This window comes from Eptatretus burgeri, chromosome 12 (genome assembly GCF_056783735.1).
Source record: "Eptatretus burgeri isolate ZD-2024b chromosome 12, Ebu_testis_v1, whole genome shotgun sequence".
Classification (NCBI taxonomy): Eukaryota; Metazoa; Chordata; class Myxini; order Myxiniformes; family Myxinidae; genus Eptatretus; species Eptatretus burgeri.
In genome coordinates, this window is record NC_140972.1 from 37917027 (window position 1) to 37944753 (window position 27727).

The 27727-nt window shown below is 43.6% G+C and overlaps 1 protein-coding gene across 7 annotated transcripts in view; it reads left to right on the forward strand.

Annotated features, from left to right (window-relative positions):
• LOC147015434 (actin-binding LIM protein 1-like) overlaps positions 1-27727 on the forward strand; it is a 283326-nt gene that overhangs the window by 30758 nt on the left and 224841 nt on the right. For all 7 annotated transcript variants that reach the window (XM_085850179.1, XM_085850183.1, XM_085850185.1 and 4 more), the window contains exon 2: positions 7813-7950. In XM_085850179.1, the coding sequence (XP_085706305.1) occupies positions 7813-7950 (138 nt within the window). The remainder of the gene's footprint in view (positions 1-7812; positions 7951-27727) is intronic.

Here is a 27727-nt window from a genome sequence, read left to right on the forward strand (position 1 = left end):
GATTCGACGGGATGGTGTGGGATCAGGCGTGGGGAAAAACACAGACAATTCCAATGAATATACAGTTCTCAATCCCTCTAAGACGCCAAGCAGACACACACACACACACACACACACACACACACACACACACACACACGAAACGTAGCTATCTCTGGTGGTCAGGCTGGACCGTGGTGTGGACGCAACTGTCCCTGGATCGGCGCCGGACGAGCCGGCCTTGCTCTCGCCAGGGGGGGGGGGGGCAGGAGAAACCGCGGTGCTGTCGACCTCCTGGTCCTGGCCCAAGTCCGCCCACAGCCGCCAGGGAACCAGCTCCCGCGCCAAGCCGCGAGCAGGAGAGGGAGGCAGGTTCACCCGCTGCCCGACCCCGTATTCCGAATCAGTAGAACCCTAGAGCCAACCAAAGTGAGGCACGAGGCTCGGCAAGGCTCCCAGGCACGATCAAGAGCACGATCAAGAGCACGATCGAGAGCACAGCAACCAGGATGCTCTCTGCCACCACACGTTCCACACCAAAAAAAACACGAGCGTTCTGGTTGTAATCTTCTTCTTCTTCTTTTTCGACCCCGAACAGAACCTTTTTATCCTTCTGCCCTCGTCACCTCCAATCGAGCCGTTTATTGGCCCACTGCCGTCGCCTTCTGCCAATCGTGATCACGGGGCGGAGCCATCCGCTGCTCTGTCCTGTGACATCACGGCCAGTCTTCAGAGAATACCAAAAGGGGTTTACGCAGACACACTTACCCTATCCCGTGTCCCTATCTAATTACGTGACATTTATCATTTCCCCCTTGAAGAAATGAACATTTACTAGACAACTTATCACCGCTGAATTACTACTTATTACATCGAGATCCTGGTAAACTCGAACAGCATGGCATACCTAATTAAACATCCTAATTACCCTTTGAATGCATACCCCCCCCTCAAACGTAACAATATATATATATATATATATATATATATATATATATATATATATATATATATATATATATATATATGTTTCATGAGTCGACAAATATTGTTGGAATGATTCGTGTTCTGGAACCCCTCAAGAGTGAAGAAACAGCCAGAGAGCAATTCCTGACAGATAATTATCAGGGAAGTAAATCCTTTCATAGTGAAAGCAAAAACAGCAATAGCTGTTAATAATGTTAATCTTTTTTCACACCTTAAAAACCATGCTCTCCCAATGCAAACATCATGACCGCACCCCCTGTCCTCCTGTTCCCACCCAACCCGGAACCCAGATTTAACTGGTCAGAACGCACTTGTCACATGGTTGCAGAGATACAACCAATAAGGTAGACTGTTGTAGAGTTGCGAAAATCCAGTCCATGATATGGAGGGTCGAAAAACAGGGTCAAATCCCTGTTGCCAGTCGGCATGGTTCAACAATTAATTTCCACGATGAGTGTTTGAATTCATCAATAGGTGCTGAAGTTATTTTGACTTGACAGTGCTGTATGAAGAGGTTCCTGGCACGACAAATACAAACGATCGGAAATAGTGTCTAGGATTAAAAAGTTTCGTTGGCGATGAATTTGTGTTACGTATCATCAGTATTAAGGAGAATGACCAATTTATGGATGAGTCGTGTGAGTGTCGAGGTCGTTCCATCTCGTGATACCTTCACACTGAGCTTACGAACTCTATCGTCCACAATGGGAAAGGTTTCAACAATTTGAGCGAAAGGCCAATCGTTTCGGTGGGTGTTCTGTTTCATAAAATCAATGTCTCCAACCCACACATCACATTACTTGTCTGTCTACTTTGGCCTGACTTAAAGTGAGGGAGATATTTTTGTCGCCATCTTGAGGAAAATACTTTGGAAAGATGTTGTACTCATCGCCAATAATGGCTATGAAGCATAGAACTGCTGACTTCTTTACGGGGTGTTCATGGAGGTGACTTCGTGGCAGAAGGTAACATTGTGGATGACAGGACCTCTGGTGCCTTAGGGTCTGTTGACACTGGCACGAGTCGATGGGCATTTACAATGGCCGAATCTTCAGCCATAAAGGTGGTTAGCACTTGATGTGTAGGACATATTAGTCACTGTTCAATCAGTATTCTGTCCAGGATTCGGTAACATATTCCTATCATCCTCTCCCATGCTAGGTGTGAGGGGGTTTGCATTTCCATTTGCATTCATGCTCGGCAAAAAACTCATGAATGGTGCATTTGTCCATTTCTTGAAGTGTGTCAAGGAGTTGATTCCGAGCAAATAGGAAGTTTGCACCACAGCCGGAGTGAAGATTTGTGGTGGGTCCTCTGACTGTGAAGAATCTTTGAAGGGTGTTGACAAAACTAGAAGTTGTCATTTATTTTATGACTTTGATGTGGATGGCCCTGATGGGCAAGCAGGTGAACAAGATGGCCCGTCATTTGCTGCAAGTGGCTCCGTCTCGAGTATGGTGAGTAAGGATCTCCCATGGGTCAAAGATGTCCATATTGACAAAGGTGAATGCCGGTGATGATGTAATCTGCTCCTTGGGAAGGTTGGACATCTGTTGTTCAGGAACTTTTTCACATAGCTTAAAACAAATGACGCAATTCCATATGCGGTGGTCTATAAGTTGGTTCACTATGATCACCCAATATCCCTTATTGTGGGGAGCACCTTATTGGCTGAGAATGCGGTTGTGCCACTGATGCAATGTCCTCTGTAGGTCAGGGCAGGAATTTGGCCAGGGTGCCAGCGCAGGCTCTCCTACTCTTCGTGAAGGACATTAAGGGATCTTTAACATCCACCAACTATAATTCTGCCAGAGGTGACACCCAGTTTAACGTCCATCAGAGGGATGGCGCACACTTTGATGCCTTGCACTGCCTGCAAGACACCACGTTGTTAGTTAGTAGCTGGGCTGAGATTCAAACAAAGTTACTGATGGCTAAGAAGCTTGAACTGCTGAATTCCCCAGGGAGCGCTCATGGAGGCAACTTCTCGGCAGTGAGTAGCATTGTAGGTGATAGGACCTCTGGTGCCTGATGGTCTGTCGACACTGGAATGAGTTGTATCAAAAACACACACACACACACACACACACACACACACACACACACACACACACACACACACACACACTTAGTGTCTTTACTTGTGACAACCATTATTCAAAGAAAGATGAAGGATGTAGGGATAGTTTCATTTCTTCTGACCATCCCTACCTTCTTTACCGTATTTTCTGGTGTATAAACCATGACTGTGTATTAACCATACCACTGTTTTTCACCCTCAAAAAAAGAGAAAACTTTTCCTGTGTATTAACCGCACCCATGTTTTTCACCCTCAAAAAAAGAATATATTGATCATTTTATTTTCTGATCTTCATCTAAATATGTGTGTACATTGACTTTGTACAGAACAAAGTGATGGAGGTATCAACATGCTTACTCCCATTTCCACTTAATTTTGTCTTACAGTCTTATTCTCATTTTCAAGAAGTTGAAGAGAGAGGAGAGACACCAATAAGTTTTTATTTTTCTTTCTTTATTTAATCCTCATTGATGCTTTCCAAGTCGAAGACGGCACGGATCTTTTTGTCCGAGTCAGGGTAAAGTAAGTCTCCATCGCTGTCCACATCCCTGTCACCATTATTTGCATCCTCCTCCTCCCAAATGATGTCATCCTCTGTGCCGTCCATGTTGTTAGAGATGCAGCATTTCAGAAATGCTCGCTTGATGATGTCCGACGGGATCTCCTCCGACATCTTGATGATTCAGCCACCTTGATGACTAAGGTCAAGCTTTCTCATCCTCCCGCTCTTGTTGCGGATCTTCTCCCCACTCATTATCCAGTTGGACAAGCAGCAACGTAGCCCGTCCTTGAACGGTTTGTTGGTGGACATATCGAGGGGCTGCAGGAGCGATGTCATCCCACCTGGGATGATGAAGAAATTGGTATTGGTATGACGGAGCAGTGCTTTTGTGTCATCGGACAATAGCAGGACGTCTTTATTGTTGTGTGAATGTCTTTAAAGTTGTTGAGGAACTCTGGGAAGGGTTCAAAACAGCATAGCACTTACCTTGTGTAACTGCTTTTGACATGTGCACATGGTATATGCTTGGGAGCCTCATTGGTATCTATGCTATTGCTGATGATTCACCAATAAGCAATGAAACTGGTCCGGTCGCTGAGGGGGTGTATAGCATTGGGATTCTCATGCGTGTACTATGTGTGAACGTCTTTATCGTTGTTGAGGAACTCTGGGAAGGGTTCAAAACAGTATAGCACTTCCCTTGTGTCAGTCTTCTTGGGTTGCTTTATACAGCGAGTGTGGGAGGGGTTAATTGTTTATATAATCCAAGCCACCTGGGTTTAGTTGATTAGGTAAGAGCTGATTGGCTATTCCCTCCATTCACAGGTAAGAGAGAGAGAGAGAGAGAGAGAGAGAGAGAGAGAGAGAGAGAGAGAGAGAGAGAGAGAGAGAGAGAGAGAGAGAGAGAGAGAGAGAGAGAGAGATGTGGGTGGGTCTTTATACACACACACACACACACACACACACACACACACACACACACACACACACACACACACACACTCACACACTCACGCACACTCACACATGGGAAAACCATGCACCCAGGCCAGGGATCAAATGCAGGTCTGCTGGTGAAACCATACGGTGCTCTGCCATCTGAGCTATCTGGGCAACCCACCCACTGGCTGAGCACGCAATTCTTCCACATATAGGAATGCCACTCTCTTTCCACCACTGCTTCTGGGACACTCACTGCCAACCATGGGAGCAGTCATGGCCTGTCCATGAGAGGATCTTCCCCCATGGGGGAACAAATCTATGTTCACCATTATTACACCACAGCAGGCATAGAAATACAATTGTATAAATGAACAGGCAAACATTTTAATCACTTCAGTGTTTCTTTATTTACCATTGAGCTTCAGTGTGTGTCTGTCCAGGCCATAACCTTTTTACCCTTTGAGCTTTTGTCATAAAATTTTCAAAAAACATTTGCTCTGAGAATGTTTAGACCACTAATAGAAAACAACATCATGTTTTTTTAAACTGTTGGTTTCATCAAGTTGAGTTTGAGTACAATGTGAACGTGGACGGGCTTTGCATTTTGGGATGCTTTCTAGTAAATTTGGTTTTCATTTCCAGGTGTCTGATGTGACATGTGACATCACTTTTCTTGCAAACGGCATCTACAAAAGAAAATGCACAGTGTTTTGCTTGGCTTATAGAGACAAAATCAGCTACACACATTCAACAAAGCTTCAGAATGACCTTTGGAAGGTATCTACCATTGAGAAAAAGGATTTGGGAGTAGCACAAAAACCTTATGGAGACTGGTAGCATCCTGCGGTAGAAGGAGGCTGGCTGGCCAACCATAAGTAGTATGGATGTTGAATACGTTCAATGAGTTGTTTGCGTGCAATCCCTATCATCCAATTTGGACTGCCTGCCAGAGCACTGCAGATACTCAACTCGCCGGTACATAAAGTACTGCACACGTGACGGCGGCTTTAAGTATACAAGGTTCAGCTGGTACAGGCACCAAAGCCGGATGAGTACACGCAATGCATATTTGTACTGGACAACTTGGAACACCTAGATGAAGTTGATGGATTCTTTCAATATGTGCTTTTCTCAGGCAAGTTAACTTTCCATGTTTTGGGTTTGGCTAACAGACATAACGTCAAGACTTGGGGTTCTCAGCCTCTCCATGAGATCCGAGGACTTGAGCGCAATAGTCCAAAGGTTAAATTATAGTTTGGCCAAATGTATCACCAAGTCATTGGGCATTATTCTTTTCTGAAGCCACTATAATATCTGACAATTACCACAATATGTTGGAGGACTTTCTATTTCCACAAATGACGGACCTGCAACCAGAGCTCATTTCCCAACAGGATGAAGCCCCCCCCCTCCCACACTGGAGTCTAATAGTGCATGATTTCCTCAAAGAACATTTCAATGATAGATGGATTGGGCATGACGGTCCGATTCTGTGGCTACCACCTTCACCGGACATGACCTCTCCGGATGTTTCTCTATGGGGTTATATAAAGGACATGGTGTATCGAAATAGGGTTACCGATATTGCAGATCGGAGGAAAAGGATTGGCACAAATCAAGACTGGAAATGCAGGAATGTTGAACAGAACCTGGAAGGAGATAGAGTATCGCCTCGACGTGTTACGTGTGACAAGGGCTGCTTGCATAGAAGTGTACTTTTTTTTTTTTTTGACCGTTTTTACAGCCATTTTTCCCTGCTGTGCAGGGGTTGGGCTTTTTTCTTGAGGAAATGTTTTATGGCCGGATGCCCTTCCTGATGCCAACCCTGGTCGCCTCTTACGACACACAGGGATATGGTACACCTATTCTAACCGGGGCATACACCGGGACCAGTACACTGGTACTCATTTCGCCGACCTCAGAAGGATGACAGGCTGAGTCAACCCCCTGGTGTTAATTCAGCAGCCAACGGGGCTTGAACTCAGGACCCTGGGATCCCAAGCCGCCACCCTAACCACTAAGCCAACACCAGGCTTTTGCATAGAAGTGTACTGTTGATGATAAATGATGATCTTAACAAATCTAGACAATAAAACCTTGAGAAATATTATTTCATTCAGTGAACCGCATTGTTATCCCATTTCATTGTTTTTCTTATGACTGTTTGAATTTGGAATGGTGGTTGTTGTGGTTTTAAATGCAGCTTGTGGCTGCTGGTTGCATCATTTTCTGGATTTGGAATGGTAATTTGAGGAGCATCCTATATACTGTAGATGTATACACAGATATAATACAAACGCACATATAAATATATACTACGAGAAATTTAGTGGCCCCAATTATTCCCACCTTCCTGTGGAGTCAGCCAGGGAACGCTTTTGGCTCAAGTCTTTCACGAAGAGGCTGGCCAGGTGTGAATGGCTGGAAAAACTTGACCCAGTTGTAGACTGCCATGCCGGTGTTTCACAGGCAGGGTTATCCATAAATGTGTGCACCATACCTCTGATGGACGTTAAATTGCGTGTTGCATCGCTATGAAGCCCGACAATTACCTCGATATATTGGAGAACTTTCTACTCCTGCAATTGGCAAACCTGCAACCAATATTAAAGATCCCACAATGTCTTTTGCAAAGAGGAGGTGAGTTATCGCCAGTTACCTGAATACATTTTCCAAATACCTGCACCCTCAGCTTGAGTATCCCATGTTGGTGTGGCGATCCATTCAGGATTGAAACCCTCACCAAGAGACTGCTTCAGCTGAACCAACGCTTTGTAAAGAGCATTCGAATCTACATCTGCATTCAAAGAACCATAATTTAACATAATTTTGTGGATTGGAGGTTGCGAATGTCGGTCTACATTGCCATATTTGAGGTTCTCGGGGCCTCTGTTGTACAATTCGTACACAAGATAAGCCCAACCAATAATTCATCTTCAAAGGTATTGCAGCCAAAGGTTCACATCAATTCAGTCATCATGGAATGAACTCTTGCTTTAAAATGCCTTGCTTTGAGGGAGGAGCTCATTTTATGTCTTCTCGGAAATACAATGTCATTGCTGCACTGACTGTCCAAGCGTCTGCCTAATCAGATAAGCCTTTGCAAAGGGATTGAGAAAGAGCCAGACATTGACGTAGCAAGCCCATCAGATAGAGAAGGGTCAACATATTTCCTCTTCGTAGTTGTTTTTTTTTATTGAGGATGATACATTGTTTATTTGTAATATCAAACACAGTAATAAAAATTGCCAGCAACCTTCTTCTATAATGGGAGATGAAGGAAAAGGATTTTTTGACATCTTCGCGCAACTTTGCTTCTCAGGCCGGAGCAGAAAAACAGAAGATAGGCTGACGGGTGACACGGTCGATGGCTCTCCAGCGATGGAAGAAGATGGAATCATAAAAGGGGAACCTGGCCAGGCTTCAGCTCTGCTTGACAGGAAGGCCAATAATGCATCAGGTAATGTGTTGTACATACATCTCAAATGAGTAAGTGTTGACACAGTGTTTTGTATGCTATGAGTTGAATGTGATTATGTTATTTTCATCTGAACTTGGGATCCACATTTATCTTCGTTATGTTGATTTACAAAATGGTCTCATAATTGGTGCAACTTTTTATTTATTTGAATCAAAACAACTTCAACTTCACTTAACTCCGTTTTTATCAGGGTGGATTCCTGCAGTGTGCATGGAATGTACAAATATATGGCAAAGAGAGCTCAAAACAAAATAGGCACACACACACATGCTTGCATAATCTCACTGCCACTAAAATTGTGATTTCAACATTTTACATGGCATTATTATATTTGGGTGAAGTGCTTGCCATATGTAGAGCCTAATATATTTTGTCCAGGTAAAGAGTTAACTCACTTTTCTATTCACTGTACATCCTTATCACTACAGATTATATCACATTTACCATCCATGCATGGTTAAGGAATTGGGGCACAATTTATTCCAAATGCTATCCTGATTTCTGAACATACTTTGTGCAGTTAACTATATATGGTGGTGCCTTTTGATTAATTTGTTGTTGCCAAAAAATAATCACATCAGAATATACATGACATTTTCAGCTCCACTTCTGAGGTTTGCAGTACTGTACTGCTTGAGCAAGTCTTGCATTGTATATCACACTCCTAATATTTTGTGTGTCGCACGCTGGAAAACAGCAGACGTTATCATCCGAGGAATTATTGTGCTGTACCGTACTGTGAACCTTGTACTGTCTGCTGTACTGTGTACGTTATACCATAGCACAGTATTACACACACACACACACACTATCTATATATATTGTTACCAATTTGGAATTCAATTGCACACAACATACAGGTTCCCTTCGTCAGCTATGTCGATAAAGTGCATGTTCCCTAGATAGCTCACCTTCCATTGTTTAAATGTTTTGAAATCGATTAGATGCGCTGCGGATCGATTTAATAGTTAGGGAGCAAACAATGGAGACGTCCCTCCCCCTCTTCTGCGAATAGGAAGAAGAGCCCTGCCGTCCCGTGATTCATGACGTCAAAAACTCCCTCTCACCCATGGTTGAGCGGGGGGGGGTGGATTACGAGGGCATGAGTCATGTCAGGTGCGGGGGAGTGGGTGCAAGGGATAAAGAGGACATCTTTTCTTTGTTCGAAAAGAGTTCGTGGGAGTCCCGTGGTTGGGCTGAGTTCGTGGGAGTCCCGTTCTGAGTCCCGTGTGCAGAGTTCGTGGGCTGAGTCCCGTGGGAGGAGTAAGCTTTTTGCTTCGGAGAGAGCAGTCGTTCAGCCATCGGGTCCTGCTTGGCTTGCTTGGCTTGAGGCCTTCGGAAGCTTTTTTTTTGCTTCGGCTGGCTCAGTGAGCTTCGGCTGCTGCTTTGTTTTGGAAGGAACTTGAGCCGGTTGTTCGGCTCGAGCTGCGAGTGGTGGCTTCTTCCTCTTCTTCCTCTTCCTCTTGGTTTGTGGAGCTTGTCGTTCTCCATTTTGTTTCCCGGCTTGGTGCGACGCGTCGGCCTCTTCTTGGAGTTGGATCCTCGGGGAAGCGACGCATCGACAGGAAGGATCAGCGCCTCATCTCACCGGCACGTGTTGAGAAGCGCGGGAGGATTCGCGGGAGCTCAGGAAGGAACACGGCTCACGGCGATTTGGATCCAGCTCGCTCTTGCTGGAGCCCGGGTCCGGACAAGTTGAAGACCACACGGGGGTGGAAAGGTTCGATTCAAGCTCTGAGTTTCAGCTCACCTGTCCTCCGAGCTGGAGCTCGTGATTAAAGGCCTCAGCCACTGTTTCTTGTGTGTGTGTGTGTGTGTGTGTGTGCGCGCGCGCGCGCACACGTGTGTCCGTGGGCCTGTCTAATAAGTAGGAACTGCTGTTAAGTGTAAATGACTGTACATAATAAATAGACGGTTGTAGTTCTTTTGTCGTGCTTTTGTTGCTTGTATACGTGTTTTGCCTTATATAATTGCATACATGTTTCATTATAATAAATGTCCTTGTGTGAATGTAATATAATGTCCTGCTCGTTGCGTCCATTCCCTCATTGACTGAACATTTCGTGTTTTGGGAGTTAGAAAGCCGTTGGTTTGCCGTAATAGGGAGACATTTGGAACGACGGTTCTCGGCGATTACGCCGCTCGGAATCGCGTACATGACAAGCTCGCCTCGGCGGTTTGTTCCGTACGAGTTCCGTCGAGGGTGGAATACCCCGGTTGTTGGATCAGGTGGGTATTTAGGTACATTGAAGATTGGCAATCGACCCTACCCCACGTGATCTGCCGATTGGCGTATTTCGGTTCTCGTACAAGGACCCGTCGCTCGGAGTTATCCGGGCGGCGATCTATATTCCGGGCGATCGGTTGGGCCGACTCGACTTGCGGCTCCGTTCAGAGCGGTCAGTTGGCGGCTGACCTCCGGCCAGTAACAATATTTATTAATTTTAATGTATATGTTTGTTTACTTTATCATTAAAACATCATCCAATCAAAATAATTGTTTCTTCATTGATATGAAACTTCAGCAGATTGAATAAAATTGAGTGATTCTGAGTTGAGGTCATAAACATACCCAAATGGTGGGTTAAATTTAGATTTTAGATTTTATAAATATATTTTTTACGTTTGTTAACTCTATGAATAAAACACCATGTTTAGTCATGGATGTGAAACTTTGGCAGATTTAGTGAAATTGAGTGGTAGCAAGTTGGTGTCCAAAAACACCCCACTTGATAAGATTCGGTTGTAAATATGTTGGTTGGATGATACAGTATAGACGAGCAGAGTACCAATCACTGATGGGTTTGTCAATGTCTCACCTCAAATGAGCAATGTCTCACCTCAAATGAGTGTGTATTGATAGAAATGGGAATTCAGTGTAATTATTCAGTGTGCAGATATCGCAGTAGGTAGAGCTTGTAACCTTAGCAACCTCATTCCATTCCACCAGCAAAGATTTCCAATCCATGCTTGTTGTACCCTCCAAAGTACTGCTTTGGAGTGAGGCTGATAATATGAAAACTTAGCGGGTAAACTAATTTAGACACATTTTGGGCCTACCACCTGAAGGAAGATTACCAAAGTTCTTTCCATGCAAACTGACCACCTCCAGGCATCCCTCTCCACATCACTTCTTCAGTCCCCAACCTCCCCACTATCTCATGCACATCAAACTTATTAACCACCAACCAGACCTCATCTATTCATAAAACATACGTAGTCGGTGTATACCATTTTGCATAATAGAAACTCTTTCATGAGAAATTATGCTTCTGTGTATCTTTCCTCAGAGGATCTATCCAGCCCGTTTTACTACTTTCTACAGTTTTACCAAACCACCTTTTTTGACATCCCTAAACAATGTGACACAGCAAACATACAAGATAACCTCAACTAGATATCTGCAATCACAAAGCGATCGCCAAGGGTAAGACTCCTCCGGGGGAGGCTTACCCTTGGCCATCACCCACGACTTACCCTTGGCCTGCGATCCAATGATGGCTATATGTTTTTTTCAGACAACCATATGACCTTGACCTTCAATATTTAGGGATAGAGTATAAATTAAGAAAATGTGTCCCCATCTACATTCTATCCAAAAAATCTCAACATTATGAAAATCGGAGGAAAATTTCTCAAGTTATGATCATAAATGTGTTTTTTTGTTAATTCGGTCACAATCTGAAAAATGTAGGTCAAGGACGCTTATCAAATATCAGCCGCACAACTTCAGTGCAGTTCCACTATTATGATGCAAAATCATCTTGAAAGGCTCAGTGATCTTTGAGATTCCACATAGGTAAAATTAAGCAATGACAAAAAAAAAACTTCTTTTTCCAGACCACCGTTTGACCTTGACCGTCACTCGGAGGGATGTGATGTAAATTGAGCGTAAATGTGGATTACTCTAAGCTATCTGGTGAAGGCAATTTTGTTCTGATCGGACAAATCTTTGTCGAATTTTAGTGAAAATGTTACAATCTCAATAATTGGGCATTACCTTAAAATTAGGTCAATGACAAAAATAATTATGTCAACCCTGCATACTTTTTATTCCCATTATTGATGCAAAATTTCATTCCGAAAGTCCTCCGACATTGGCAGAAAAAAATGGAGAAAAACTTAAATGGTGGTTTAATACTCTCAGGGAGTCTGAGAAACTCTGTTACTATTAAAAATTGGGTTAATAATAAAAAATAAAAAACTAATTGTAGAAACTGACCCGAGAACAGCTATTGGCCTTCTCCTATCAGATGGGGAGTGGGGGGGGGGGTTAATGACTAAAGCCTCATAATGATTTTGTAAAAAAAAAACAAAAACAAAAACCTCATAATGGTTCAGTTCACTTTCTTTAAGAAACCCTACACTCAGTGTCATCTGCATCTTTAAAAATATGAACATTGTTTGAGTGTGAAATATAATCATTTTGTACATATAATAAAAAGCAATGGTGAAAGAACACATTCTTGTGGGGCCCCAGTGTTCATTATAGTCCATTCTGATAAAGAATTGTTCACTTGTACCCGCTGAATCCGATAGTATTGTTCTGTTGAAATACTGTTCATGTAGGAGGTCGCTTATCCATAGAATGAGAGTTGGGTTGATATTCAGGCTTTGCAGCTTCTCCAGTAATTATTGTGGTTGAATTATAATATGGTGATTATAACACTGGTCAACAACAAATTTGTTGTCTGCATTTTTTAAGCTGATTTAGGACGAATCTGATGCGCTGAATCCAAAACTCACATTAGTTTTGTTCAATCAGGTCAAGTTTTTGAGATATGGCCACATGTCGTTTTTTACATTTTTGTTCACATGTACGCATGTGTGGAGCATTTTAGAAGAAGTTGGTGGGGGTAAAATGTCATGTCAAATAATTGTTTTGATTGGAAATAATTATTTTAATGACAAGAAGTATTCAGGTACGATAGTTCTGGGTGATTATGTCGAAAAGGGATCAGTTTGAAGTCATAAAACCTCAAAATCTTCCAAAAATTGGTGAGGCAAAGCATAAAGTTCGTGGATCAAAACTAAAGTTAATGGGGCAGATTTTGTAATAATGTGATACAAAAAAGTTGTATTTCTTGAAATAACGAACTCTGAAGAATGTACAATACCTACATGCGCCAATTTATGACATGCGCTTCTGCTCAAGCTTGGAGTGCCACAGTACGAACTCAAAGATTGGAGACTGTTCATTGACAGCAGCAAGCGATCACTGAAATGTGTTCTGCTACACAACGGCAACCAGTTTGCCTCTGTACCCATCGCTCACTCGACTACACTGAAGGAGAAGTATGAAGCGGTGAAGTACGTGCTGGAGAAAATTGGTTATGATCAGCATAAGTGGTTTATTTGTGTTGACCTGAAGATGGTGAACTTTTTGTTGGGACAACAGTCTGGCTTCACCAAGTACCCATGTTTTCTGTGCATGTGGGATAGTAGGGACCGTGCTCAGCATTACACGAAGAAGGACTGGCCTGTGCGGGAGGAATTGGTGCCATGCAAAGAAAGGAACGTCATCAACGACCCTCTGGTGGACAGAGACAGAATACTCTTCCCACCGCTGCACATCAAGCTCGGCTTAATCAAGCAGTTCACCAAGGCTCTGGACAAAGATGGTGACTGCTTCACTTACTTGTGCCAGGCTTTTCCAGGATTGACCATGGAGAAGTTGAAAGCTGGCATCTTTGATGGTTCTCAGATCCATCAGCTCATCAGAGATCCAGAGTTCAAAAACTCAATGAACGAAGTGGAACTGGAAGCGTGGAAGACATTTGTTTTGGTAGTGAAGAACTTTCTTGGCAACAATAAGGCCAGAAACTACGCAGAACTTGTCAACAACATGCTGACTGCTTTCAGAAACCTGGGCTGCAACATGAGCATCAAGATGCACTACCTATTTTCACATATGAACCGGTTTCCTGAGAACCTGGGTTCAATGAGTGACGAGCAGGGGGAGAGATTCCATCAGGACATGAAGGAGATGGAGACCAGGTATCAGGGTCGCTGGGACGCAGTCATGATGGCTGACTACTGTTGGAATCTGAAGAGTTGGAATCAGTTGGAATACTGCCGCTGAACATTCCAGGAGTTCGAAGAAACGGAAGTTCAAGCCCTGAAGTTTGAACAGTGGTGACGCAACATGCAATTTACTTGTACTTACCTTTATCAATGCCCACCATTCAGATGACAGTAATCGATGTTTCTATCATGTAATCAATAAATGTTGTTGGCAAAACATTTTTTTTTCTTAAAAACATGTTTAGGATGATATGTGTTGACAAAAATCAGCTGATAATGCCACAAAAATGTAATTGATTTTGTCACAAGATCTGATTTTTTCAAATCAACTTAGCACAAAAACCTGACCTGATGGAGAGAAACGGATGCCATTTCCTGATTCAGCAGTGCCAGAATACCCTAATTCACTTGTAGAAATCTAGACAACATTCAGAAAGTAAAAAATTGTTGACTAGTGTAATCATTGTGGTTGAATATGAGATTTTTGAAATGATGTAAACCGCCCCAGAATGCTTGGTGCATGTATGCAGAAACCACAGAAAACCACCATTTTGGGAGCAATACAAAGTGTATGGTGTGTGTGATATAGGAAATCTTACCTAAAATAGCTCACAAAGCTTCCAAAAGAAGCCGGAAATACTTGGAAACATACCTGTGAGAAAGGGGTGTGCCTCTGCACAATGAAACAGTTAGATAATTTCCTGAATTCACCCAAAAAGCTGATTACTTGCAGCAAGCTCTCTGTACTGCAAACTGCCAAGGACGTGGACTGGTTTGAGGCCTGTAGATGGGCTGTGTACAGCGTGTTCTACCCGACCTCCCCGATCATCCCCTTCAGTGAGGGAAGGTCATATCTGGGGCTTGTCAATGCACAGGGTAACTTTAAATTGATGATATTTACTATTGGTCATGTGGTGGTGGGAGTGTGAGCTGTCTGGGTTGTGATGGCCAATATATATATATATATATATATATATATATATATATATATATATATATATATATATATATATATATATATATATATATATATATATATATATATATATATATATATATATATATATATCTTCTTCTTCCTTCGGCTGCTCCCGTTAGGGGTCGCCACAGCGGATCATCCATATGATCTGCATAGTGATTTGGTACATGTTTTACGCCGGATGCCCTTCCTGACGCAACCCTGGTCACCTCTTACGACACAGGGATATGGTACACCTATTTTAACCGGGGTATACACCGGTACTCACTTCGCCGACCTCGGAAGGATGACAGGCTGAGTCATCCCCCTGGTGTATTAATTCAGTGGCTGAACGGGGTTTGAACTCAGGACCTTTTGGATCCCAAGCCGCTGCCCTAACCACTGCACCAACACCAGGTATATATATATATATATATATATATACATATATATACATATATATACATATATATACATATATATACATATATATACACACACATATACATATACATATATATATATAAAATTTTATTTGGTTCTAGGGCCACAAGATAAATTAAACTACATTTTTACATCTATCGGTAAAAGGAGAAGCGTCCATCTGTGTATGTGTTATTTCCACTGCCGCTGCTAGCTTGTATTAACAGGAAATAATAGGAATTCAACACCTCTCATCCACGGATATGTGTCATATCGATATAATACTAAAACTCATCTTGTATATGTATGTATATATGTATGTATGTTCCCAAAATAGTCAAAATGGTACACGATAGCACAAAAATTTTGGCCCACCTTACTCACCATTCACCTGCGGTGTGCAGTATCTAATTTCATTTAAATCATGCAACAAGAAAATTTATTAAAAAATCAATTCCCGATTCAGTCAAGTACTCTTCGGGAGAATTTGATCAATGCAAACAACCTCAGCAGTATAGTTCGCTGGAGCTATCTTTTTATTTTCTTGAAATGATTTATTTAAAATTCTTAAACATTTGGTATAGACAAAGAACAATTTATTTTAAGGCATAAAATAAACATCGCTATTTTGATCTGATACTTCCGTGTTCATTAATAAATAAAATTGTGTTTAGAAGATTATGCACAATAATTTCAACTTTCTTTTCTCCGTTTTTTTTTTTTTTTTTTCCACATTGACGCGCAATATCAAGTTTCATTCAAATCGGGCAATGAAAAAAGTTATTAAAAAATCAATTCCTGATTCAGTCAAGTATTTTTCACGAGTATTTCATCAATGCAAACAACCTCAGCAATATAGTACGCTGGAGCTTTCTTTTTTTTCTGAAAATTTTTTTTTATGAACTGCTGTCACAACGGGAACCCAAAAGGTTCACGGGTCATTTATTTTCTTATATATCTGTGACTGAGTCCAATTTGCATTTAGGAACAGCATAGTTATGGTTAACCACTTTGAAATTGCCACTCTTTCATCTAAATGCTGAAAATTATGTTTAAAAGACTATTTGAATTACAGATTTTGTGCAAGCAAAAGGCAGATTAAAAGTGCTCTGTGAGCAGAACCGAGTCACTGAAAACACACACACAGTGAGTGCTTGAACAAAAGGCATCATTTAGCATTCATTTGCCATTTTGAAAGTTCCGTATAGTAATGTATTCAATGCGGATGATGAGAAATCTATCCTGTTTTTTCTTCGACCTACAGACAACTTCCAAATCTCATCTGTAAGTCTGAAATTAACAGATGCATCTTATCTTAGCTCTTACTTCCCTAATTTTTTTTCTTCTTCTGTTGAAGGTGAAGGCCACTTATGTAACAATGAACTTGTCCTTTACTCTGCAATGAGCCATTAAAAATAATCATGGCTGAACCAAGACTAACCTCAAAACGGCACATGACTCAAAACTTGAGAATTAAGTCTTGATAGGTCAGGTCAGGTATGGGAGCATGTGCCAGAACAGCACGTCGCTGCGTCCACTTTCCGCCGGTACTCCAGGGGCCTCCGTCTGGCCATCCCCCAGGCAGATGCCAGGCCCATCCCCATCTCCTTGAGATGATGGTCAACCTGTTGCAACCATGAGGCACATGGTCGACCCACTGACCTCCTCCACTCATGAGACTCCCTCGCTGAGAGAATCTGGTGAGCAGGATCAGAGTCAGGAAAACGAGCCACATGTCCATACAGCCGCAACTGACGCTCACGGACTATGCAGGTAACAAATCTCATCCGAGTCTCTCTCAGCAACCGCTCGTTGGACACAAAATCCGACCAGCGATAGCAAAGGATTCTCCGAAGAGACCTGGTACCAAAGGAATTAAGTCTCCGTCTCAGATCCTTGGTCAGAGTCCAAGTCTCGCACCCATAGAGCAAGACTGGAAGTACCAAGGACCTGAAGACTCGGACTTTCGTCCTCCCGCACAGGTACCGGCAGCGCCACACCCCATGATCCAGTGAATCCATGACTCCCCAGGCCCGACCCAGACGTCTATTGACCTCTGACTCGCAGCCAGCAGAGACATGAATATCACTGACAAGGTAAGTGAATCTCTCCACGACCTCAACATCCTCACCACAAACAGACACAGACAGGACAGCAGCATCCAAGATGCCACCGAAAGCCTGGATCTTAGTTTTGACCCAAGAAACCCGTAATCCCAACGGCTCCGACTCCTCATTCAGCACCTCGAGGGCCCCCAAGAGGATGTCTAAAGTCTCCGCAAAGATGACTGTATCATCTGCAAAGTCAAAGTCAAGGTCCGAGATCTTGACATTCCCAAATGACGCACCGCAACTTGATCTCTCCGACATCCTCCCTAGAATCCAGTTCATACAAGTGCTGAAAAGTGTGGGGGCAAGTACACATCCCTGACGAACTCCAGTAACAACTGGAAATAAGTCAGAGATGGTACCACCACACTTCACAGCACTCTCAGAACCAGAGTAGAGTTCAGACATCAGATCGATCAGTTTTGGTGGCACCCCACGAAGACCAAGAATCCTCCAGAGGACATCCCGATTCACTGAATCGAACGCTTTACAGAGATCAACATAGGCTGCAAGCAGCCCCTGCCGAAACTCTCGTCTGTGTTCGGTGAGGACACGAAGTGCAAGGATACGGTCAATCGTTGACCTCTTTGGTGTAAAGCCTGACTGCTCTGGACGCTGGTGCTCAAGCAGATGGTGGCGAACCCTATCAAGAATTATCCGAGCAAAGACCTTGCCCGGCACTGAGAGCAGCGTCACCCCTCGGGAGTTGTTGCAGTCTTGGCGATCACCCTTCCCTTTCCAGAGAGGGACAACAAGGCCCCTCTTCCAGTCAGTTGGGATGATGCCTGTGTTCCAGGCAGAGCACAAAACTGCATGCAACGACACGAGTGCAGCATTTCCACCAGCCTTGAGAAGTTCAGCATGGATGCCACAGATCCCTGGAGCTTTGCCCCGTTTCAACTGGTTCACCGCAGCCCGTGTTTCCACAAGCGTAGGTGGACCACAGTTGATTCGAGGGTCAGCAACAGGGATTGTAACAACCTTGACGTCCAACTCAACAGTTGGAGGATCAGCCTGGTACAACCGCTCAAAGTAACCGGCCCAGCGGGCCTTCACTTCAGACTCCTCTGTCAAGAGCCTACCACTCTCTGCTCGAACTGTAGTGCTCCGAGGGATGGGCTTGGATGAACGTAATGCGCGAATTCCCCTGTAAGCGGGACGAGAATCACCTGTCCACAGGTGATGCTCTACCCCCTCACAGATTCCTCGCACATAGGCCTCCTTGTCCACCCTCAGTGCACGTACAGTTTTACGCCTCAGCTCCCTGAACAGCTCAGCTCTGCCATTCAGCCTGGCCCTGCGACTCTGGTCAATGGTATCCAGTGTCCCTTGAGAGACAAAATTCTTCTTTGCCCTGCGGTGAGCTCCAAGGCATCCACCGGCAACATCAAGGACGGTGGTCTTGAAGGCGCTCCACAACTCTTCAGGACCCCCCAAAGCACCCAGACCCCCCCCAAGTGTCCACTCAGCCTGTTTGCAAACTCCTCAGCTACTCTCTCATCCCTGAGCTTGGCAACATCCAGCCTCAGCTGGGATGGTACCATTCTCCAGGATTTAAGATGCAGCTTTAGAGTTGCTACAACAAGCCTGTGGTCAGTATTGAGGAACTGAGCACTCCGGTAGACCCTGCAGTTCTGGATCATCCTCCAACGACCGTCAATGAGGACATGGTCAATCTCCTTTGCCACACCGCCAGCGTTGGAATACCAAGTTCAGCGATGAGCTTGAGGGCGCTGAAACCATGAACCAGCCACCCTAAATCCATGACTTCTTGCAAAGTCAAGGAACTTAGTGCTATTCTGGTTCATAGTTCCTGACCCATGGGGACCAACACACACCTCATAACCATCCCTATCAGTTCCAGTCGATGCATTGAAATCCCCCAAGACTAGAAGTGTATCTCGTCTGGGGCACTGATCAACCACAGACTCGAGTGTGGCGTAGAATGCATCCTTCACGGTGAGATCACTCGCCTCAGTCGGAGCATAAACAGAGACCAGGGAAATGACACCTAAGGAGTGACGAATCCTTAATCTCATAATACGCTCGTTGACCGGTGTTACCTCAATTATCATTGGGGTCAGCTTATCGGACACAGCTACAGCAACTCCTTGGGTATGGTAACCATCAGAGCGACCAGACCAATAGTAGGTGTAACCACCCACCATTATCTCGCCGCAATCCGGTCTCTGAACCTCAGAGAGAGCTGCAATCCCGATGTCCAAACGCTTGAGCTCAGATGATAACAGAGACAGGTGATCATCCTCTCTAAGGGATCGGACATTCCAGGCACCCACCCGAAGGGACCGCCTCAGGTTAACCCAAGGAGACCGCCGTCTGGTGGACGACACCTCAGCACCACTCCGACACACTCCCGCAATCTGACCCAGGGATGTTACCCCGTGGTTTCCCTCCTATCAAAGATTGGGGGTCCCGAAGGCTTTGCCCCAATCCCGTCATCCGGTGAGCTGCCCTGCGAAGGGAAGCTGCACAGGAGGTACTCCCACGGAGTGGGTTTTCAGATTTTTTTGCGTTTTTGCGTTTTGCGGAATGAAGGGTTTTACGGTGGCCGGAGTGCAAATCCTGCCACCAACCTCCTAATAAGTGACCCAACTGCAGGAGGACGTCCGCAGACACAGTTGGGCACTAGATATGGATGGCCGTTGGCTCACAAGGAGCTCCTCCGCCCTTTGATACCCAATTCAAAACTTTACATTTATACAGTGGGTGTACACTTGCTCTTTCTGAAGCGTTAATGATAAAGAAAATATGAATTGATATGCAAAAACAACGTGTTATTTTCGAGTATGATTAGAGGTTTTACAATGCAATTCAGTTGTTACTTTTCAATAGATTCTCAAGGTTCAGACAAATTTGTCAAATTAAAAGAAAACTTTATGCATACCTTGAATGTAGGCCTTTTGTGCACCATCCTTATGATTTTTGGATATATACAAAGTACAGACCAAGTGTACTGCTCATTCAAAATCACCTCTGTTGTGAGAATCTACTTGCTCCCAAAGTGTTGTTTTATGTGATGTCCTTGAGCAAGCAATCATCATCTCACTGTGCAGCCTAATGTCAAGGTTGAAATGAATGGCTGGACCTTGTTAGCCTCTTTATTTTTTGGTGAACAAGAAATTTTGTTTTGTCAATTACTTAATTTTCAGCACATGTATTAAAGAAATAAATGCCTGAATATAGATGTTGCTTATCAACGTAATTAAGACTAATTTAATGTTTCTTCTACATCAAATTACTCTGCCTTTCATAAACAAAAACCTCGGTTATATTTGAATGATACTCATATTTGTCAGGAACCCTACACCTGCACTGCTCATAATTTGATGGTTACGATCCTTGCTGCAGATTGAATAATCTACATATTTAATCGTGTAATTGCCAATAAAAACTGTCTTCACGGCTGCATTCCTACCTATCTCTATTGCTCCATCCTCACCACTATGCTTGCACTCGCTACACATTCATCACTTCTGGCACTCACTCCACCCTCACTACTGCCTGCCCTCGCTGCCCCATCACCACTGCCTGCACTCACTAGCACCTCACCTCTTGAGTGGTATTGGAAAAGTATTGGAAATTGTGTTTTGCAGTGTTTTATACACACACGCCTTGTAATACAGTATTTGATAAATGGCATTAATGAATCGTTTCCCCTTTTGCTCACTTGATAATGATGAGTTTCATTCAATGCAAATACAGCATAGTGTTTATGATAATGTCCCCGATATAAATGCTTGTCAATTTGAAGAAAATATCACAGAAACCATTTATTTAAATAGTGATTAATTTGAATATTATTTTGATGAAAATGACCAAACTGATTTGCCATATACTCCTAATTATAAATTATCCTGAAAATCAGATTTTCAAAGAATTTTGACAGTGATTATGCAGTCCTACATATTAATATCAGAAGTGTAAGTAAAAAAAAAAATGAGCAATTGAATTTATTTCATGAAACATTTTATTCAACTTGTTCCATAATAGGCTGAACTGAAACGCTGTTTTCTTAAACTCCTCATTCAATCTATCCACCCTCTGACTATAACTTTATTGTAAATAATAGAAACAATAAAAAGGATGGGAATAGCAATGCATCTTCCATAATATTTTGATTATCAAATAAGACATGAATTGAATATTATGAATGAAGTGCTAGAAACTGTATTTGTAGAGATTATCATTGCTGGTAAAAAATTGTATTATAATCGGAGTTGTATATATAGGCTACCACATTCAAACTGAAATGATTTCAAAATATTTAGTCAAGTCCCAGACTAATTAACGTCATTTTTCTTCATGGGCGATTTTAATGCCACCAGACATGGTGGTGTAATGGTTAGAGCATCTGCTCTGAGTCTGGGTGGTCAGTGGTTCAAACCTATGCCATGTCATGCTATAGATTTAGAAATGGTATGTGCTGCTTACTTCCTTGATGTTCAGCATTTAAAAGGATAAGAGCATGGACAATCCCCATAGGTTGGCACCCATGGGGAGGAGGAAATTCTTCCTTGAGGAATGTCTCACTGAATGCTGTGAGAAAGGCACCATTGTTGTGATGTTGCTGGTACCCAGAGTGTCCTGTGAAGTGATGGCACTTCCCCCAAGCTCAGTGGCTGTGTTTGTCTCATCTAACAGTCCTGTGTTGTGTCCTATATCCATCCTTATGTCCATGTGTGTGAGATGTGTGTGTGGAGCTCCACCATGAACCTTAGAGTCTGTAAAAATATGAATAAGTGATAACACCACGATGAGCACTAATTTTTTAGATGTCTTCTGTTACTTCTTTTTTTAGATATATCTTATTCTCACGTAGACCGCTTATTAATAAACCAACTAAGATTACGGATAATCACTCAACTTTAATTGACAATATTTCTTTTAATGTTCAACCATTTCCAGAAGCTCGGATTATTCTCTCTGACATCCCCGATCATTTCCCAGTTTGTGTCGGAGCTTCATATTGATCAAACCAGTCTTCTCATTTGCATGCAAATAGGTATACACAAAAACTTACTCCAGAATATGCAGCTAGAATTAAAAACAAACTTGCCTTTGCTGACTGGAGTGAGTTCTTGAATGAAAATGTTGAGAAATTATTTATGAGAAATTATGGATACATTGTGTTATATAATAAATACATCCCAAACAAAAAAGAAAGTTATTGACATTGTAGAAAGATACCAAGAAATCCTTGGGTTACATTTAAAAGCAATCAGTGAAAATAATAATTTGTATTATAGATATAAATCCAAGCTAACTGATGCCTATTGACTTAGATATATTGATTACACTGAACAACAAATTTCAAACATTTTTTTTTACTGGAGATGTGTAAAGTGATTAAGACTAATTTGGGTACGCTGATTTCAAAAATCATAACCGTTTTGCTGTATCACGTCAGGATTTTCAGGAACAGAAATATTCCCATTGCCTAGAAGTCAGGATTTCAATGAAATTTACATATGTCTTTAACATGTCTATTTCGTACAATTGTTGTTAACTTGTGTTATATTTCTTTCTTTCAGATAAAGATGAGTAGGCGTTCCTGTACCAATCATCCTGACAACTTCTGTTATGTCTGTGGTCGGTATACCAAAAAAGATCAACAGCGAAGTATATCTACAGCAGTGAAAATGAAGGCCGCCTACTTTCACTACTTCGGGTGTAAGGTGGGGGACCAAGAACAGAGCCGGGCACCACACATCTGCTGCACAAGCTGTCACACAACCTTGACTCAGTGGTTGGTGGGCAAGCGCGCGAGCATGCCATTTGCGGTGCCCATGATATGGCGTGAGCCGCAGAATCATCATGATGATTGTTATTTCTGCTGCACAAGCATCGCCGGCTTCAACAAGAAGAATAAAGGTCACATCAAGTACGCTGACTGCGTCTCTGCTCGTAAACCTGTGCCTCATGATGACGAGAACCCCGTTCCAACACCTCCAGCTGATCAGAACATAGCTGTAAGCAGTGGTGAAGAGGATGGTGATGATGAACCTTTTGAACCCGACACTCAAGAATCACACCTTCTGAACCAGGGAGACTTAAATGATCTTGTAAGAGATCTCTCGCTGTCAAAGGCGAAAGGCAGAGCTGCTTGGATCAAGGCTGCAGCAGTGGAATCTACTTGAACCTAACACCAAGATATCCTTGTTCAGAGCACGTCACAGAGACATGGCTGAGTTCTTTGAGATGGAAGACACGATGACATTCTGCAGTGACATCAACGGTCTGTTGAAAGAACTTGGGTGTGATCACGATCCTGCAGACTGGCGCCTCTTCATCGACTCGGGGAAGAACAGCTTGAAGGCTGTTTTGCTCCACAATGGCAACGAGAAACCATCAGTCCCACTGGCTCACGCGTTCGGCATGACAGAGACCTATGAGACTATGCGGCAGCTGCTTGATTCCATCAAGTACAATGACTTCAACTGGCACATCTGCGGAGACTTGAAAGTGGTGGCGCTGTTGTTAGGGCTGCAGTCAGGCTACACGAAATACATGTGCTTCCTTTGTCTCTGGGATAGCAGAGACGACAAGAATCACTGGACGAAGAAAGATTGGGAAGAGCGAAAAGAGCATGTAGCTGGTCGACACAACGTGAAGCATGTCGCCCTTGTCGACCCGGCCAAGGTTTTCCTTCCACCACTCCACATAAAGCTCGGCTTGATGAAAAGTTTTGTACGGGCAATGGATCTGAATGGGCGTGGGTTTTTCCATGGGCGTGGGATCTGAATGGGCGTGGGTACATACCTCAAGGAAAAGTTTGGCAACACCTTGTCGGAGGCCAAGATCAAGGCTGGTGTCTTTGTTTGACCGCAAATCCGACAGATTATGAAGGACGAAACTTTTCCGACAATTCTAAACCCCAAAGAGCTGGCAGCGTGGAGGAGCTTCAAAGCTGTGACGGACAACTTATTGGGGAACGAGCGCGCGGACAACTATGAAGAAATAGTGCAGCAGCTGCTGGAGTCCTTCAGGAAACTTGGCTCCAGGATGTCCCTGAAAATCCATTTCCTACACCAGCACCTGAACTTCTTCCCTGACAACTTGGGAGCAGTCTCGGACGAGCACGGCGAGCGATTCCACCAAGAGATTTCACTCATGGAGACGCGTTACCAAGGGCGGCACAACCCGAACATGATGGGCGATTTCTGCTGGTTCCTGCATCGTGAAACTGACACAGAGCAGCACAAACGCAAAGCCAAATGCCTAAAGCATTTTTAATTACATTCTAGTGGAGTTTTTCTGTAATTTCTATAATTTTGAAGCATTCATGATGAAATATATGAATAAATGAATTTTTGTAAATTTCATTGAAATCCTGACTTCTAGGCAATGGGAATATTTCTGTTACTGAAAATCCTGACGTGATACAGCAAAACGGTTATGATTTTTTAAATCAGCGTACCCAAATTAGTCTAAATCACTTTACACATCTCCAGTAAAAAAAAAATTTTGTTGTTCAGTGTTATAAAAACACCAACAATTATTTTGCAGTTGGCTCAGAAAGAATACTATTCCAAACAATTTAGTACTTATTATAATGAAAAAAAGGACCATGTAAAGTAATAAATATTCTGCTAAAGAATCTCTGAAAGACAAGAAAGAGCAATCAGAGACTTCAAACCCTCGCCACGACTTATTTTGTGTGCAGGTGTGTTTCATAATTAATCATATATGTAATTGATGCGTTCCAATACATTTTTTTTTTTTGTATACCTTGTCGAGGCTCATATGAGAGCTAACACACAATGCACATCAAAGGGGGCATGAGACAAGAGGGGAGGGAGCGGGAAGGACAAAACAGTGGGGAACAGAGACATTTGGAGATCTGTGGAAGGGAGAGGGATGGGACGGGGAACATGAGGAATAGAAGATGGACATTACAGGGACTTTCAGGAAGGAAAGCAGAGAATTTGAAGGAGGTGGGCTTGGGTGGATTATCGAGGGTAGAAAAGATCGAGGATTTGGATGGGGGATGATAAGAGTGGTGGTGAACAGCTGTTTTGAAGGCCTGGAGTGAGGGAGTTTATTCCAAAGGCGGGGAAAAAGAGGAATGAAAGAGTGAAGGTGAGCAGTGATTCGTGATTTTGGTAGTTTTACCAGAAGGGGGTTGTTGGCGGACCTTGAGCGCCCTGCGGAAATGTGGTGGAGACAAATCGCAGAGAGAGCAGGGGAGGCGAGGTTGGAGGGGAGACGGTAGAAGACAGAAAGACCACCGAACAACCTGCGGTGATTGAGTGAGAAACCCAAAGGCGCAACATAATTAATTGATGCGTTCACGTTCCAATTGTACTTATTTAATAAACATACTTACATTCCAATTGTACGTAATTAATAGGCAAACTCGCATTTCAATAGTTCTTCTTTCTACTTCTTCTTCTTCTTACAATACTCTAAAACAGAGCATTGGAACTGCCAAAGCAGTTTTTCCTTGGCTATCTGGCACGATCTTGGATGGGTCACCACTCCGACCATTTATTGGAGCACAGCTGTGCCACTGATGCTGTGCCCCTCTACCAGAACATTGGTACACATTTTGCCGACCACAGGAGGATGACAGGCTGAGTCAACCCCACCTGGTATTAATTCAGCAGCCAACAGGGCTCCAACTCAGGACCCTTGGATCCCAAGCCAGCCACCCTAACCACTAAGCCAACACCAGGCTTAATAGTACATCTAATAAATAAGATTCATCAGATGTCTGTCTGTTTGTTCGGGTTTATAGCCACGTCGCGTTGCGGACGCTGGCTCTAAGAGAGCTCCACGTTGTTCTTCTTCTTCTTCTTCTGGTGAAGACAAAACCTTTATGACGCGGCTCTTAAACACATTTGTCCTTGTTTTTACAAAGACCGCTGGACCTACAACCACCAAATTTGGCACACAGCCCAAGTGCGATCCGGGGATTGTCCAAAAGATATTGTGACGTCCACGGGACTTGAGCAGTCCCGTCAACGTAGAATGAGCCGAAACGATGGAGGCGGTTTATTTATTTATAACCCAAACATGGCAGTTCTAATCGCTCCACCGCAAACGGGACGAGGAAGGTGGCACGAGTCACTTTTCACTGAGTTGATGATGTTTATTCGTTTTTACTATTAACCAGAAATAACAAGACTCGGCAAGAAGAGGGATCCGGGGCGATTCGACGGGATGGTGTGGGATCGGGCGTGGGGAAAAACACAGACAATTCCAATGAATATAGAGATCTCAAACCCTCTAAGGCGCCAAGCACACACACACACACACACACACACACACACACACACACACACACACACACACACACACACACACACACACACACACACACTCACACACACACACACACACACACACACACACACACACACACACACACACACACACACACACACACACACACACACACACACACACACACACACACACACACACACACACACACACAACGTAGCTATTTCTGGTGGTCAGGCTGGACCGTGGTGTGGACGCAACTGTCCCTGGATCGGCATCGGACGAGCTGGCCTTGCTCTCGTCAGGGGGGCAGGAGAAACCGTGGTGCTGTCGACCTCCTGGTCTTGGCCCAAGTCCGCTCACAGCCGCCAGGGAACCAGTTCTGGCGCCAAGTTGCGAGCAGGAGAGGGAGGCAGGTCCGCCCGCCGTTCGACCCCGTACTCCGAGTCAGCAGAACCCCAGAGCCAACCAAGGTGAGGCACGAGGCTCAGCAAGGCTCCAAGACACGATGAAGAACACGATCGAATCAGCACAACAACAAGGACGCTCTCCGCGCAACAGCCTCCACACCAAAAAAAACACGATCTTTTTGTCCAGATCTTCTTCCTCTTCCTTTTCGACCCCAAACAGAACCTTTTTATCCTCCTGTCCTCGTCACTTCCAATCGAGCCGTTTATTGGCCCACCGCCGTCGCCTTCTGCCAATCGTGATCACGGGGCGGAGCCATCCGCTGCACTGTCATGTGACGTCACGGCCAGACTCCAGAGAATACCAAAAGGGGTTTACGCAGACACACTTACCCTATCCCGTGTCCCTATCTAATTATGTGACAATTATCATTTCCCCCGCTTGAAGAAATGAACATTTACTAGACAACTTATCACCACTGAATTGCTACTTATTACATCGAGATCCTGGTAAACTCGAACAGCATGGCATACCTAATTAAACATCCTACTTACCCTTTAAATGCATACCCCCCCTCAAACGTAACAGT